At 35.2% G+C, this 16872-nt stretch overlaps 2 protein-coding genes across 5 annotated transcripts; one reads left to right on the forward strand and one right to left on the reverse strand.

Annotated features, from left to right (window-relative positions):
• Positions 1–4382: 4382 nt before the first annotated feature.
• LOC116143797 (subtilisin-like protease SBT6.1) lies at positions 4383–9681 on the reverse strand. The gene is made up of 7 exons (XM_031429255.1): positions 8999–9681; positions 8568–8696; positions 8238–8390; positions 7682–7798; positions 7140–7324; positions 5711–5974; positions 4383–5549 (listed from the first exon to the last, which is right to left on the reverse strand). Exons 1-7 carry the CDS (start codon positions 9509–9511, stop codon positions 4433–4435), a joined length of 2478 nt encoding a protein of 825 aa, XP_031285115.1. The 5' UTR covers positions 9512–9681; the 3' UTR covers positions 4383–4432.
• Positions 9682–11667: 1986 nt separating this feature from the next.
• On the forward strand, positions 11668–15978 carry LOC116143773. Of its 4 annotated transcripts, none has more exons than XM_031429223.1 (11): positions 11668–11965; positions 12151–12345; positions 12439–12523; positions 12662–12737; positions 12812–12988; positions 13077–13179; positions 13529–13638; positions 13774–13863; positions 13972–14052; positions 14490–15338; positions 15693–15978. In XM_031429223.1, the coding sequence occupies exons 1-11, from the start codon at positions 11734–11736 to the stop codon at positions 15783–15785; spliced, it is 2091 nt and encodes a 696-aa protein (XP_031285083.1). In that variant the 5' UTR covers positions 11668–11733; the 3' UTR covers positions 15786–15978. The 4 variants fall into 4 exon arrangements, with proteins under 4 accessions (XP_031285083.1, XP_031285084.1, XP_031285085.1 ...); XM_031429224.1 differs by having other exon boundaries at positions 13077–13122; XM_031429225.1 differs by having other exon boundaries at positions 12446–12523.
• Positions 15979–16872: the final 894 nt, after the last annotated feature.

Genomic DNA, 16872 nt, shown 5'->3' on the forward strand with positions numbered 1-16872 from the left:
AAGCAAAAATCAGGCAGTGGTGGCTAGAAGTAGTGTTGAGGCAGAGTACAGAGCTATTGCCCTAGGAATTTGTGAAGTCCTTTGGATTAAAAAGATCCTAGAAGAACTGAAAATTACCAATCCACTACCAATGAAGTTGTACTGCGACAACAAGGCTGCTATTTCAATATCACATAATCCAGTGTTACATGATCGAACAAAGCATGTGGAAGTCGATAAGCACTTTATTAAAGAAAAATTAGACACTAGAGTAATATGCATGCCTTATATTCCTACAAGGGAACAAGTGGCTGAAAATCTCACAAAAAGATTGCCTAAAAAGCAGTTTGAAAATATGGTGTGCAAGCTGGCCATGAAAGACATATTTAGACCAGCTTAAGGGAGAGTGTTGGAAGATTTCGATTCTTTGACCAAATCTCCTTGATTTGGTCAGATCATTCTATTTTTGCTAAGTGTATATTTGATGTAAATATAGTTTATTTCTTTCCTAGTTAGGCGGATTGTATCTTTAGCATTTAAGGATATTTCTCAACTTAGTATATTGTAAACACTATAAAAAGCTATACTGCTATTCGTGAAATAATAAGAAAAACACTTTTCTTCTCTGCCCTAAATTCTAGATTTAGGTTACAGCAGGAAGCCAACTCTGTTCCTGAACTAATAGATCAAAAAGAGAAGACACATAAGAAAAGTGTTAATGGAAAGAGAAAAACAGATTCTAACATGACTGACGAACAGTCTCCAGCTAAGCGTCAGAAAAATACTGCCCAAAACCCAGACAAAGTGCATGGGAAAGAAAAGGGACGAGCACAGAACTTAGCTAAAGAAAACGAAGTAGAAGCAAAACCCAAGTTTGAAGTTTGAAAAGCCTCCAAATGACCAGCACATCAAAGGCTCCACCATTGGATAAGCCAAAGGATACACTGACAAGTGTACTGCATTTTAATCAAACCTTAACTTCAGGGCAAGTAGAGATTCTCTCGCACTTCAGAGAGAGATTGCTTTTTATTCTTTTTTAATGCTGGATAGGCAAAACAGAGAGATAATTCTGATGGTTTTAAATTTTTTTCAGGCAACTTCTGAAGATCTGAAAAAATTCTTTAGCGATGTTGGTGGGGTTGAATCTGTTCGAATTATATAGGACAAGTTCACTGGAAAGTCAAAGGTATGACTTTGTTTCTCTTATTCATTATTTGTCAATGTTCTTTGTGCTTTATGCTTCAAATGAAAAAGGGGAAGCTATCCATTGGACCTTCCATTTGCACATCAGTCTTACCATCAAATCCTTATTTAACATTGCCTGACCTTTAAACTTCAACATATGTATGCATAATGTGGACTGTACCACAGAAATTAGCCCTAAGAAACTAATTTTAATGAGATTGGGAGATCAGCATGGCTGATGCTTTAGGGAGATTGAAACTGCTAAATGTAGTTTATTCTCTTTGATCAAATTTCTCAAGGGTGCTCACTGAAACTTCAATTTGATTTCTTCCTTTCATGCTGTCAATAAATCATTTAGTTCTTAGGCTTTTGGTTTTAAGATGAATGTCCTTTCCAAAGATGATTATGAAGTCTCAAATAAACATGTAGAAGGGTTGAATGCCATAATTATGGTAAAATTGCTTAATTTTCTAAGTATAAAGAGTCTAACTATCTAAGAGCGTGATTTTTCATTTTGATAGCAAGTGATATGCTTAGGAGACTCAACCATAGTCCCATACAGATTTACCTATATTCCAGCCTACCTTTAACTTTAGAGCATCTGTTTGGGACCGTTGCATACTAATTTATAATATCCTCTAATCGATTTTTGAAAGGCCTGGCATATGTGGATTTTGCCGATGATGCACACCTTGCTACAGCTGTAGGAAAGAACAAACAAATGTTTCTTGGGAAGAAGATAAGCATTGCAAGATCAAATCCGAAACAAAAGAGAAAGGATTCTGCTAGTCATGGGGCCTTTGGAGAACATGGTAGGCTAAGTGGAATTATGTTTTATCTTTGTTATTACTTATGTGTGTTTGTGTGTGTCCAATGCAGTCTATAGACGTTTGTTATTACTTCAACATTTCATTTTCTTACTCCTCTGGGTTAAATGGCAGCGCGAAGTAGTAATCAGACTTTCGGGGAGTCTAGAGCGCCACACTCTGCTGCTAATAAATGTAGTGATAACATTCAATTGAAAGGGAGGAACACATTTGCAATGCCAAGGACCATCAGACCACTTGGTGTCCCCTCGACAAATTCAAAAGTCGGGGAAGTGAAAGATGGGAAGCCGAAGTCAAATAATGAGTTCAGAGATATGATCCTTAAGAAGTGAGGTTTGTTCCTGAGGTTACATGTTACATGTTAGCTAGAATAGCACAGTAATTGACAAACTTCTCTTTCTTATAAAAAGACATAAGGTTTTGCCTTAATATGTTTCTGTAAACACAATTATGACAAACGATACCTGTTTGGGGATGAAAAATATATATCAATGCCCTTCTTTTAAATTTTCTTCCAAATATGTCAAGTTCATACCCATTTTATTCAAAAAGAGTAAAGTTCTAATATGTTTCCTATGGAACACTTATTTCATCCAATTTGTGATGAGGATAGCCTCAATACCTTACCCCAAGATTTAGAGAAATTTTAGTCAGTTAGATGGCGATCGAGTTCCTTTTTATGTGACAAATGACCAATGGTATAGGATCCAACAAGATCATGAAAACTATTATGGGTTGGTGTTCTATTCTTGGTCTAAAATAACATCGAATACTCACAGTGCAACTATTAGGTTCTTTGTTTTTCTGTACCTATTGATTCTATTCTAGTGGAGAATCCATTTTACTATTTGTCATAGATGAAAATCCTAATGCAGAAAGATGGACCACTAGAGCACTATTGAGTCTGTGTACTGAAACAGCAATGGCCTTGCATCTCATGCTTGTGGAAAATGTGAAAAAATGTCTGAGGAAGAATATCATCTGTATGCTCGCCCGATTAAAATTTCGGCACACATATATTCATTTTTATTGTTTATTTTGAATGAATATCCGTATCTCATATGATTATGTTTGTTTCACTTAGACTCTTCATGATTCTATTGGATGCTTTCATAAAATTTCTCGTAGAATCGAGAATGGGGTTTTCGCTTTGTACATGTTAGATCATGAATTAGTACCAATCTTCAAAAAAGATCTAATTGTTTCACTTTCTATTTTCGAAATGGAATATTTACATAATCCCCATGAATAGGATTAAACGTTATTCCATGGTATTTGTATGATATTCTTTCTTAATTTTAAGCGAGTACTTGAGAGGGTTTAAGTGATCTATGAATTATGTTACGTTTTTCGTTTCTTTTATGTACTAAGTCACTAAGTACGAGATTCCCCCCGGCAACCATTATTAACTTGTTCCCCCATGAGCTCTTTCCCATGTCGCCTCTTGGAATCAGCTTGTGCTCTAACTTCACACCCATGAGTCTCATATTTGGACTTTGCTAACCCCTTTCTCATATTTGGAAGGGGTATTTATACAAGTTTACACCAAAGGAATTAGAGAGAAATCTGGGATTGCCATTAGACTTGACAAGCAATTTCGTGATTTTAGAGATTGCGCGCTAGGATCCCGCAAATATTGATTCGTTCTTATCCCTCCCAAGATGTTCTGGATAAGGCTTATCCCTTAGTCTATCGAACAACTGTATTAGATGGTAGCGACAAGGTTATGCTGAGTCAGACTTCAAGATTCCATGACCTTGAGATCACGTCGATCTACTTATTTCTGGGCTACCGAGACTTTCAAGCTTACGACAAAAATTACAAACAACAGAGTTTCTTGTGGTCTTTCTTGCTTTTAATATAAGTAATCAGTTTATGCATGTTTAAAGTTAAATGTTTTACACTTAAATAATATTTTTATAAAGGAGATTAAATTAATAGTAATCATTTGATTAAGCATTATTGAAGTTATAAAAGTAATGTTCTCGATTGACGTAAAAAAATTTAATCAGTAAGCAAACGTTGATTATAAATATTTAACATTAAAATTCATGGATTCCCTTGAAATTAACTTGGCTTCTATGAGTATCATGATTAAACATTATTAAAATTATCTCTTAAAATTTGTGGTTCATAGGATTAACATAAAAACAAAAAGGAGAAGATGGAAAATTTAATCAATAAAAAACAAACGAATGTTAAATAAATACATAATGATCCATCCACTACCATTGAATAAGAGAAATTAATTGAAAGAATTAGCATGTCAAAAGATTGAGAGAAAAGTTCAAGATTNTTTGAGTGACATGAACATAGTGATATATTTGTCCTAACTTATTATAATTGTTTAAAGCAGAACTGTACACAAATCCAGTTCTGCTTTAAATATAAGAGTGTTTCTAAGAGTAAAATTTTTAGGTTAACCAATCAACAATGATCCATTAATAACCAAAAACAAGAGGTAAATATAGGCAGACTTGTCCACACACCTTGATCATGCCAGAAGTCAGCACGTTCTGAGTTGCTCCACTCTCTGAAGTATCTAGCAAAGGAAAGCTGTGCACATACCCACCTCCAGGAAACCTAACAATATCTGTTCCAGATGCATATCGACTCTGCTCACCATTGATGGAAAAATCACCATTCAGTATCTTCTCTCCAAAAGCAATACCAAACGGAGCCAGAAGATCATTCAAAGCTGGAATGTTTGCACCTCCAGTGATTGGAGTCCACCAACTCCGGGTGTTATCATCAAAGAATCTCATCTTCACCATAGTTTCCACATTATACCACTCAGCAAAGACTGCCAATCCCAAGCCAGTATTCAGAACATCCTCTCTTAGCTTTTCAATCTCTTCTGGGAAGTACTCATCCTCAAGGTCCACCAGCAAGAGTGTTCCATACTGGCGAGCATCAAAGCATGTAAGAGGAGAACCAAGTGTTTCAACATAATATCCTGTGTCACGTAACATATTGAACATAATATGATAATTTGTATGGAGATGATCCCCATGCCAGTCAAGAATGTCATTTCGAACATCCAAAGAGTCTCTTGGAATATATCCAGGAGGGTATTTAATACTGTGAAACTGATCCCACAAAACCCGTTTTGATCTTGGAGGTGTAGGAACCACTTTTAATTTCAACTGAAGCACACAGGTACTTCTCCGAGGGCTCTTCTCACCTCGAGATGGAGGACTGTATACCCTAACAGTTACATTTCCTTCAATCTCTCCTGAAAATTGTGCACCTTCTTCCTTAATCTGCATGTGCAGTGCTAGATAACCAGTCCAAGGCCAGATAACTTCCGAATAAGTAAAATGAATATTTAGAAGATTCCCTTCCTCATCCAAAGGATGCCATGTTGGTGGACTTTCAACATAACCAATAACTCCCATCCCATTTAGAATGGTAACATTGAAAATAACAGGCATGGCACCTGCATAAAGTGGTTGTCGACAAAATGGCCAGGAATAAGGGCAATCTGTATAATCAAGAATAATTGGGAAAATGCTTGCACGGGGTTGGTAGTTCTTCAGGATTTCATATGATTCTAACCTGTCAAAGAGCTAGACGATTAGAGCCCAAAATAGTAAAATAAGAGCTATTGATGGTAACAAAACCAGAAGCAAAAACAGTCAATAATCACCCTGCCCACAAGAATGGAGAAAATGAAAGATGTACATAAAGGTGAGCACATTCTGACTATGAAAACTTACAGATCAACTCTTCCTGCACCTTGCTCATACATGTTTGGACCAGCAAGCTTTGAAGCCCCCTCAACAAGTGCTTGTTTCATACTTGCTGGATTTAGAATGTTCTTCCGATTGTTTTCAGGGATAATGCTGACAAGCAGGCATACCACACCAGCAACCACAGGACTTGCCACACTAGTTCCTGATAAACTTTTACAACCTGTACTGATCTTGGATCCCATAATTTCTCGTCCATAAGCAACAACATCTGGTTTCACACGACCGTAGCTGTAGATGCAATTTACAAAGTTGAAATATTTTAAGATGGATTTAAGCATGAGAAAGCAAGCTAATGGAGGAAGGAAGGAATTCAAAGTAACACAAATACCATGAAAAGTCAATATAAGATTAGTATATAGGACAAAAGAAAAGTCACATATAGAAAGCATAATAAGAGATAATGTCATTATTCAGGAGCACATTATACAGACATGACATTTGAAGAGACATATTCAGGAGCACATTATGCGGAAATGACACATGAAGAGAGAATGTCCTCAATATTAGTGGTTTTTAATTGTGTTTGATTTATTCAACATCATCAAGTAAAAAACTTTTATAAAGAGGGGCCCACCAAAATTGATGGATGGATCTTTTGAATGGGAGAGGATTGTTAATAACTCTGAGCAATTTTCTCAACCACTTAGAACTTAGCAAAAGTCATCTATGCTATGAAGCTCAAAATTCTTAAATAAATTTGCATATCAACGAATTCTAATGAAACTGAAATGTCAGGCAATTAATGGGTAACAGTTCTAAAAATTTAGCTTTATTTGCCTAGTCATGGTTGCACCGACATGCACCACAGTATTATCTATAAGGATAAAGGGAACAAAAAATGTATCTAGCCATCTGCACAAGATATGACTAACAACAATCATGTAGAGGAGAGATTAAATAAGACACTTGATTTTCATGTGTATTAAATGCATTGACTTAGTTTCACAAGCCAGATGCTGTTGCAACTCAAGGTTTGGAATGTCCATTCCATTCTTAGGCAATATAACATTAAATGCTCCAAGTGTTCAACATTCTTTCACTATCTCCGTGTAAAAGGAAGTGATTATGACCATAACTTATTTTTACGAATCAGTCACTTATTTTAAAAAATAATAATAATAAAATAAATGAGAGCAAATCCAGCAGTCTGGGAAGATCCTAGGGAAAGAGTGTTTTTATTTTCTTTGTTGAGCATACTTGCAAGCCAACCACAATATGCCTGAAAGCTCTAAAATATCCCACATAAGTTGAGATTCTGCACCATCAGATTATTTGCTAGATAATTATGGTGGTAGTGGTTACTCAAAATAATCCAAATACAATAAAGATGACCAAAATCTAAAGTTCAAATCAAAGAAAGATCTATATGGAAACACAAAGAACAATAGATTACCCATGAGGAATCTCCCAAGTACTCATGCCACGTGAAGAAAATGAGGCTATGTGATCACTATAGTCAATGCCACCAACACCAATAACATCGCTCTGGTCTGCTGGATTGTTTAAAGTGCCGTAGAGTGGTCCATCATTCCCAATTGCCGAAACCATGATAATATTATTTGCTGTTATTTCCCAAACCTGGTGAATGGGTCATTCAGCATCAGTTATATGAAAAGACGTTCTAATAATCAAATACCATAAAGATTTTAGAGACGTGTCAAAGCACATAAAAAAGTGTTACTGATGATTTGCACAGAAAAAAGTTGGAAACCTTACAGATTCAATTCTGCAGTAATGTAAAAGTGTTTGAAAATTGAAGATGAAATACTCAGTTTAAAAAAAAAAGAGAGAGAGAGAATTTTCCCATGAAAAGTGCCATCATTAGCTTTTATAAAAACGGCAAAATCAATAACATTTTAGTAAGAACCTAACATTCACATGTCCTATTTTCACAAAATACAAATTTCATAACATATCAAGCCAAGGAAGTCTTACCTTCTCTACAAATGGGAGATCCAAGTAATCAGGTCCTCCAATACTTAAATTTAGCACATCCATATTGGTTGCAATAGCATAGTTGAAAGCATCAAGGAACCATGATGTGTATGATACCTGCAATAGGCTGAACACAAACTTCTCATAATCCTGCCAAATCTTATAGACTAAACCAACTTCTTAAAAAAAAGGAAATTCAAGAGTTTAGCTAACTTGACAAAATTTCTGCCCCGTATTGGCCTTCATATCTTATCTAATAGGACTCTTTTTATAAATAAGCCATATTAAAATTGGAAAAGTAATTTAACTTCTAAAAATATCCCAGTGCATTCTATCAATGCCCTTTTACTCACCAAACATTCATTGATGAACATGGATAGTTAACTCAAGACCCTTACTTAATACTTAGAATTATGTAGATCATATATGCAGTAAGATCATGCATTGTAAATTGAAAAGTATCAACCATAGAAGGACAGAAATATGATAGAAATGCAAAAGCAACTTCTAGTCACAGCAACAACTAAATATATTCCTAACATCCAACATGCATTACCTGTGCATCTGTGAACACGCGAAAAGCATAAATCTCAGTGTCTGGGGCAAAACCAAGACATTCAGCATCTTGACCAGCGACAACACCAGCGACAAACGTCCCATGTCCAAGATTATCATTTAGCGTATCTTCATTGGTCCAATTTGTTCGCTCCTGAAAATTGTTCAAGACTAGATTTCAATTCTCCTCTAAAAGCTACATTTTTCACTAGAATAAACTTGCCAACAAGGAATGTTTATTAACTTCACCAGTCTGTACAGCAATAACCTCCATAATAAACTAAATACTGGGAAAAAAAAAACTTCAACATCTTCTCTGGATAAGTAATACCTTTATATTACGGAAATGTGGATGATTTTCTCGGATTCCCGTATCAAATATGGCCATTTTCACTTTAGCACCAGTGTACCCTTTTCCCCAAAGAACATCCGCTCCAAACAAGGATGTAACTTGAGACTTCTGCAAGAATATTAAAAACTCACGTTTAAGCGAATCCTTTTAATTTCTTTCAGAAGCTCTTACTTATTTTTATTTCTATTTTCATCCCAGAGATAAAAAGGAAAAAAATGAAAATGACCCAAAAAGAAAAAAAGGTTAAAAATTTTCATATAATAAGTTTCCTACATTTAAGCTTTGAAGTTTAACTCGCTTAATTATTAATACAAATGCACCATTTTACTCAATATTATTTAACATTCCATAGACCAAATACGAATCGAGTTATTTATCAATTTACTAAATAAAACAAAATATAGTCCGACCTGCATTAAAAGATGGCGTCCCCAATTAATCGTTGAATTACTCGTCGTAGCAGCGTAATACTCTCCGTCATGAAACGACATCGAAGTAAAAATCTTTCCAGGCCGTTTTTTCCCATCCTCAAAAGCTCCAAGCAGTTCCCTTTTATAGCTCAAATCCAAATTCACATCTTTGATCAATTTCAGCTTCTCAATCTCTTCGATTAATCTTTCTTTCACCGACTCCTCGATCCAAATTAACCCAAAATCGGTGGGGTATTTGGCGGCCGGATTTTTCCTGTCGATCCATTCCCAGTCGTCGGATCGAATCCTTGATTTCAGATACGACCGGTGATCGTCGGCGTATTTGTACAGAGTGAAGCGGACTATGTAATTATTGCGAGAAATTCGGGTTTGGTTATGGGTTTGAGTATGGGTTTGGGTCGGGTTAAGGGAGGGTTTGAATTGGAAGAGAGATATCGATAAGAAGATTGTAAAAATAGTGGGAACTGAAGTTAACCTGGGATGAAAAATCATGTTGCGGCGAGTAAGGATGTTGTTTTGAGTCGATCGAATTGGCGGGAAAATTCCAACATCGGAGAAAGAGAAAGAGATAGTTTGTTACACAAGTTAAATCTAGTTTCAACTGTGGAGGTGCTGTTGCGCACCGCCTTCAGTTATATTTCTCTCTCTTTTTCCTGTCTGGTTTTGTCGTTGCGGGTTCAAAACTTAATACACTACATACAACAAAGAAAACACACCATTATTATGCCACGTGCCTTTTTTTTTTTTCATGTATGACAAGCTTTAAACCTCGGTGTGCATTTTGCAGTTTATCACACAAAATTAATTTGTTTTAATTTTGTTATGAAATATGATTTCGAGTAAAATAATTTCAAATTCATGGATTTTAAAGTAATCAGGAGCATTTTAAATCTTTAAATATAATATAGAATCCTATCCTCAAAATAATTGATTATTTCGTTATCCTCAAAATACAATAAAACTTCTCTATAGTAATACTCTATATAGGAATAAACTCTATATAATCATAAAAAATTCTATTTCTAATTTGAGATAGTTATAAATAAGAATAAACTCTACATTATAATAAGTTATAATTTTTCGAATTCTCGTCTTAAGGAAAGTTGCCTCCGCATAGTAATAATTATCTGTATATTGCAAAAAAAAAAAAAAATGGTATGTTACATTAAAGTTTAAGATGAAATAAAATATTTATTTGAAGTTGTTTGGGACAATAATTTATGCTTTAGAGTTGTTACTACATCTTTTAACTTGCGAGTACATTATTTGCTAGCATAGACATTTTCTTGTTAACGCCAAAACATTTATAACTTCTTAAGCATGTTTAGAGTTTCTTGACATGAAATTTTTTGTATTTTCATACTATCATCCTCATAACTATTTTCTTTTTCTTCTTGTTTAATTGTAAAAATGATTTTTTCTTTTGTTAAAATATACATTGCTTGTTACTCATTTGGATGATTAAGGAAGACGTTAATATTCATTTGATTAGTGTAATGAAGTTATCAAATCTGATCACTCAATTCTACACTGACTATTTGATTCTCATCATTCACTTCATTTGTAACTTGCAATTCATCAACATCAGAGGTCCTAATTTTGTAATGCTTAAAACAATTGACAATTATCTGTGGCTTCACATCAGTTGTCATGCAGCAACTGCCCTTACAATTCCATAAAGGACAGTTATCTTTGTTAGTTTCAAAACACGATATTCTATCCATTTCGAAAGTAGACAATTGAAATGCTGAATTGAAACCCTAATATTATTAAAACATGAATTGAAACTAAAACATGAATTATAAAATAAGAAATTTTGTTAACTACTCGTCTATTAAGTTATAACCTCTTTATAGTAATAAAATTAGTCAGTCCCACCATTATAACTATAGAGAGGTTTTACTGTACTATTATATTTTATTCAACTATTGTTAAATCGCTTAAGTTTATTAATTTAACTAAGCACCCTCAGAAAAAGTTAAAAAATTAACAAAAACACTCCCATCCACCCACATTTGTCAGATTTTGGCCACCACAGTCGGAAGGTAGCCAAAATCTGGTATAATGGCACACTACCGATTGGATCTAGTCAGTAGTGTGCCGATCTATCATTTTCCCGCCAGATACACGGCCAAATCTTTGGCCGTAGCTGGTCGTCAACGACGGCCATATCTTTGGCAACCTTTCGATGGTGGTGGTTGGAATCTGGCAACTATGGATAGGGGTGTTTTTGTTATTTTACAAATTTTTTTATATATTGGGGTGTTTCGTAAATTAGCAAACCTAAAAAGGTATTTTTATTAATTTTTAAATCCTACCTCGTTATTCCCACCCAACTCAAAAAATATCAAAAATCTCATTCAAAATACTAAAACAAACGGACCCTAATATATTAATATAAATTAACATTTTAAATAATGGCAAGTTGTTTAATTTAAAGAATTATATTATTAAAATAATGTCATATATTTAAAATACATTATATTATTTTAATTTTTATATTAACATACACTCTAATGTTATACCTCATAAGTGTGTTTCTTATTAACCTTTTTTTTTTTTTTTTAAAGTATTTATTTGAAAAAAGATTTATTTTTAAAATATTTATCTAACAATAAAAGACATTTGCAATCTGCTCCTTCCCGGACTTCACAATCGAAGAGAAGTGGAATTAGTACAAAGTAGAAAGCAAGAAGTAGAATACAGTAGATGCGATGGCCCGGGGCCTCATCCTCAGCGCTCAAACAAGAACAACTTGTGTCGCTAGCCTTTCATTTTCATCAGCAAGATGCAAAATCCCAATCATCTATCCTCAATATCTTCCCTCAACTTCAACTTCTTTCTTTTGCACCTGCTCTCAGGCACTACACGTACGCATGGACAAGTACAAGGAAGCTTTTTCCAGGCGTATGGCTATGGCTGGCCTTAAACCTCACCACCCTATCGGTCAGTCCCTTTCACCTTTCTGTTTTTGGCTCCCGGGAAAATGTCGTTCAATTTTTGTTATTTAACTAGCTAACTTCAAATTATTATATGCTGACAACATCCAGTATAACAAATTAAGTTAAAGTTTTGTTTTTAATTTCTGGTAATCGATAAACTATTACTGAGAGATCGATGATTATGCTTAGCTTTAGGAGTTTCCGGTGGCCCTGACAGTATGGCGCTCTGTGTCCTAACCGCCGTCTGGAAAACCGGAGGGTCTAATGGGGCCGGCAAGAGTGGCGAATTCATTGACGGGATTTTGGCCATAATTGTGGATCATAGCCTTCGAGAGGAGAGCAAAGAAGAGGCTAACATTGTCAGTCGCCGAGTTTCTGATATGGGTATATTGAATTTTGAACTTTTACTATTGTATAGTATGTATACTACCTAAACTCAGCTCATTCCAGTGGGTAGTTAATATAGACTTTATGTAGGAATCAGATGTGAGGTTGTTCGTTGTGATTGGTTGGATGGAAGGCCGAAACAAGGTCATTTGCAAGAAGCAGCCCGTGACATGAGGTGATTATTTGTATCTTTTGAAGTTCTTAGTGAAATGCCTGGAATTTACTTTCATCCCTTAATATGGTGGCTCCATTTATTAATTAGTTTGAATAAGGACGTTTTCTGATTCGGAACTCAATTGAGCTTCAACTTCAGGTATCAATTATTTCAGAATGTGTGCATTCAACGTCAGATTGGTGTCTTACTTATTGCGCATCATGCAGACGACCAGGTTTGGACCAGTAAATTTCAGAAAACAGTGCTTCTGACACCAATACATTTAATCATTTCTGAGATATTATGCAGGCTGAGTCATTCATTCTCAGACTATCTCGCAATAGTGGAGTTCTTGGACTTGCTGGCATGGCATTTACTTCACAAATTTTTCCATCACATACTCACTCTTATGATATAGACTTAAAGAATCGATCTATTCTTCTGGTGAGACCGCTTTTGGAATTTTCAAAAGAAGATATGTACAAGGTTAGTACAAAGGAATTGATGCACCAATGTGATTTATTCGTGACTTTTGTATTCCTTTTTACCATTGTGTTCCTTTTTTCTTTCGCAGATATGTCAAGGGGGTAAACAGGATTGGGTTGAAGACCCAACAAATTGTAAGCTGTTGTTTGCTCGGAACAGGATCCGAATGTCTTTAGGAAATTTGTCATCATGTAAGTTGTGATAGATATCACAGTTTTGCTGGATTAGATGTTATTGCTTTCTCTGTAGAAACATCCACATCTTTGCCATATATCATGTTCTTCTCTCTGATCTTTCTGCTGGATAGAAAGAGGTTGTGTTTCTCTATGAAATCATTATTTGCTAGATTCATTGAAACATCCACATCTTTTCCATATATCATGTTCTTCTCTCTGATCTTTCTGCTGGGTGGCAAGAGGTTGCATTTCTCTATGAAATCATTATTTGCTAGATTCATTGTAATACATGTGTTTTTTATCCCAATCTTATATGCATACACAGGCTTTTCACTTGTAAACTAACCGGCCTCTTATATTTCAGGTATTTTTAATTCTGAACTACAAGCAGTTATTTCTGCCTGTCGAAAAACACGTTTATATGTTGAGCACATATGTTCTAACTTGATAAATCAAACTGTGACCATCATGGATGTAAGCATTCTTTTACTGTTATCTTGTATTGCTATATGTGATGCCTATACATCTGGCATAAGCGTTTTTTCCTCTGTCTCTCATTTTATTTATTTTTCTATTCTCCTTTTTGAGGGTTGTATTTGCTTCTGGCAGGAGGGTTATGCTGTTCTTGATCTAGAGGTTCTCAAGCCATCAAAAATTGAGGACATATGCCTGTCAAAGTTTCTTGCGTTGGTCTTGCAGGTAATACCTATCATTGTTGGTTTGTCTGACATGTTAGTCATTTAAAATGCATCTGGTCAAATAATATTCTGATCTTTTGTTGACATTGTTCTTATCTAAATTTTCCAGTTTATATCTCAAAGACAAAGGCCAGTTAGAGGCAGTACTTCAAAATTGCTGTTGGACTACTTTCGTACTTTCCCATGCAAGGTTCATTTGCTTCTACTGTTTGGCTTGCATTTCTTTGTGCTCATCTAGTGTTTTCTTCTCGATCATAATTGCAAGTGCTTTTCTTTAATGAGATACTGGTGTTGGCCACATGTCATTGTTTGAATTTTCTATTGGAAGTCATCCTTGGTGTTTGCTATACTCTTTCTAAAGTGGATGTGTTCTAGAATTCTGCAATTTTGTTTTAATGCCTTCATTTGGTCATCTAATCACTAGATAGTAGGATATAGATAATCTGTTTCTTCTTTTTCTTTTAAAGTGTGCTCTCCTAAAAAAGAGGTACACAAGCATTAAATGTGTAAATTTTTTTTTTTTCTTTCCATGGTTATTTTAATGTAGGCAATGGCTTCTCTCCATAGTTATCATTCAATGTAAGCCAATTTTTACTAATTCTTGATTGTGTTTTGACAATTCTGTAGACCTCTCTTACTGCAGCAGGTTGTTACCTTTGTCCAGCTCCCGGGTCCAAAGGCACCAAAGTCCTGGTTTGCTGCTCTGTTGATTGTCCTCTGCCATCAAAAATGGAAGTGTTTCAGATACACTCTACTGGAGAACAGAGGCATTTTATTCCAAATTCAGAGCAGATTATTGTGGATGCCAAATCATATTCAGATCATTTGGTTCCAGATGCATCAGAAGCACTTTTGTTGGGCACAACTTCAGATTCTGTGCTAACTGAAGCCAAGAGACTTAATATCCTCAGTGAGTCAACCTACAGGAACATTCTTTTACTGAAAAGGGATGAAATCAAACATTTTAAGCTTAATACTGAAGTTACATCTGACAGCCAGTCAATTCATGAAGTTGCATACATCAATTCATCTACAAGTAAACCACTTCAGCCTGGACAAGCCTGTTATTTCATGAGCAGGTTCTTGGTCACATGGAAACTGAGCAAGGAAACTGCTAACTGTGCATTTCCTGAAGAATTTACTGGTGACTGGGATTGTGGAGGGGAAAGTCAGAAGGGGCGTTGCAGTTCTTGTATAGTTGGTGATAAAATGGTGGCTGATGTCCGTCACATGATTGAATCTGATTGGTTGTATCTTTCCAAGTTGTCAAAGGGTGTGAGTTTGGAGATTTTTCAACAGGAAAGAGTTCTCTTAGATAGTAAAACAGAACAAATCTTGGAGAAGACAAAGCTGTGTTCAGATTATGTGAGGTTATCAGCACAAAGAGCTCTCCTATCATTGAAATCTATCCCAGTTGCTGCAAGGAGAAGCCTTCCTGTCTTAGTCAATAGTCATGGACAGTTACTAAGCATCCCAGTAAGTAATTCTGTTGCCATTTCATATTGATTCAAATTTCAAGTCTCACAAAAATCCTTCCAATCTTTATCATTCCTACCACGAATTATTTTCTCTCCGACAGACTGAATATTTCACTGAACCCAACTATTAAAAAAATCAATAAATTTCTTCTTGGACTGCTATTTCCTTGGAAAGATTTATCTCCATTTTGTTTTTATGTATTGCTAGGAAAGTTTTTTCATGCGGAAGTTACGTGGTTCAGAACCCTGGTCTTTTTGTTTTTGTATGCGCTTTACATTTCTGTATTTGTCAGCTACGTGTTTTAAACCTCTTAACTTCAAATTTTCAATTTTTTTAATCTTATCATTGCAGTGCATTAACTTCAATCATTGCCCTTGCTTGATGGTATCTGCCGTATTTAAGCCAAAAGTACCACTTGGAGGAGGCCATAGTTCATTTTTGTAAGCCCTGTAGTTTCAACATACTTCACTTTTCCTGTTGGGGATAGTCTCAGTAGTTTCAGTTCCTTGAGTTCACTAAAATGTGTACCCAGGAGGCTCACATGATTTTCAGATATGTATTAGTCATGCTAGAGTAGGATCCAAACTGTAAATTTTCACCTCCACCTCAACTATACAATGTTGATTGTTCTGGTTTATTTTGTATATTCGTTTTTTGGTATTTGCAACAACATGCTTTATTACACTAGACAGTATTAGAGACAAAATGGATGGAAAGAAGAAAGTGGAAGGAAGAATGAGAAAAAAGAAGGGGAAATAATTAGGGCCATGTTTGGTTCATTATTTTTATCCATATTCCAAATCCTATTCCCCAAATATTGTTTGGCATATTATTCTAGAAATATTACTATATTTTTTTAATTACATTTAGACCCCTTAAGCTTATTAATTTCATAAATACCCCCAGAAAAAAAGTTTAAAAATTAACAATAACACCCCCATCAACCCATACTTGTCAGATTCCGACAACCACCGTCGATGGTAGTCGGAATTTGTACAACGGCTTACCTGCAGACCAAAAATGGTCGGAAGTTAACCGATCTGGTCTTTTCCGATCAGATCCACAACAGATCATTACACCATTATTAAAAAAATGAATATATCAAGAAAAACAATTGATTTGTTAACCTTTGACGAAAAAACTTAATAGAATTCAAGTTAAGGATGTAATTTTATCATTAAATATCACTAAGCTTCGAATTCAGATGGATGGTAAAACTACCTATCATATACTTATAGTAGCACCTCCATTATACTTATAGTAGCACCTCCATCTCCTGGGTTTATACTTTTTTATGTAAGTTTGATCGCCAGATTATGAGTCTTATCATCTACGGTGTGACTGATTTTGGAAACTGGCACAGATTGAAATTATGTTACCAACGTACCATTGAGGGCTGATGATGCTGCTGGGTTTTCATTTTATCACTTAGCTCTACTCGACTGAAGGCAAAGTTGCTGCTTTTAGCAAATTCTGCTGATTGTGCAGTGGCACTGGCACAGAACAATTTGATTTTTAACAAATGTTCAAG

This window comes from Pistacia vera, unplaced genomic scaffold (assembly GCF_008641045.1).
Source record: "Pistacia vera cultivar Batoury unplaced genomic scaffold, PisVer_v2 Contig432, whole genome shotgun sequence".
Classification (NCBI taxonomy): Eukaryota; Viridiplantae; Streptophyta; class Magnoliopsida; order Sapindales; family Anacardiaceae; genus Pistacia; species Pistacia vera.

Coding starts and splice junctions, on each gene's coding strand:
- LOC116143773 (XM_031429223.1), top strand. CDS start 11,734: ATGGCCCGGGGCCTCATCCTCAGCGCTCAAACAAGAACAACTTGTGTC. Junction 12,989..13,076: donor CAAAAGAAGATATGTACAAG/GTTAGTACAAAG, acceptor TTTCTTTCGCAG/ATATGTCAAGGGGGTAAACA. Junction 13,639..13,773: donor AAACTGTGACCATCATGGAT/GTAAGCATTCTT, acceptor TGCTTCTGGCAG/GAGGGTTATGCTGTTCTTGA.
- LOC116143797 (XM_031429255.1), bottom strand. CDS start 9,511: ATGATTTTTCATCCCAGGTTAACTTCAGTTCCCACTATTTTTACAATC. Junction 7,799..8,237: donor GCGTGTTCACAGATGCACAG/GTAATGCATGTT, acceptor AGCCTATTGCAG/GTATCATACACATCATGGTT. Junction 7,325..7,681: donor ATCTCCCATTTGTAGAGAAG/GTAAGACTTCCT, acceptor CCCATTCACCAG/GTTTGGGAAATAACAGCAAA.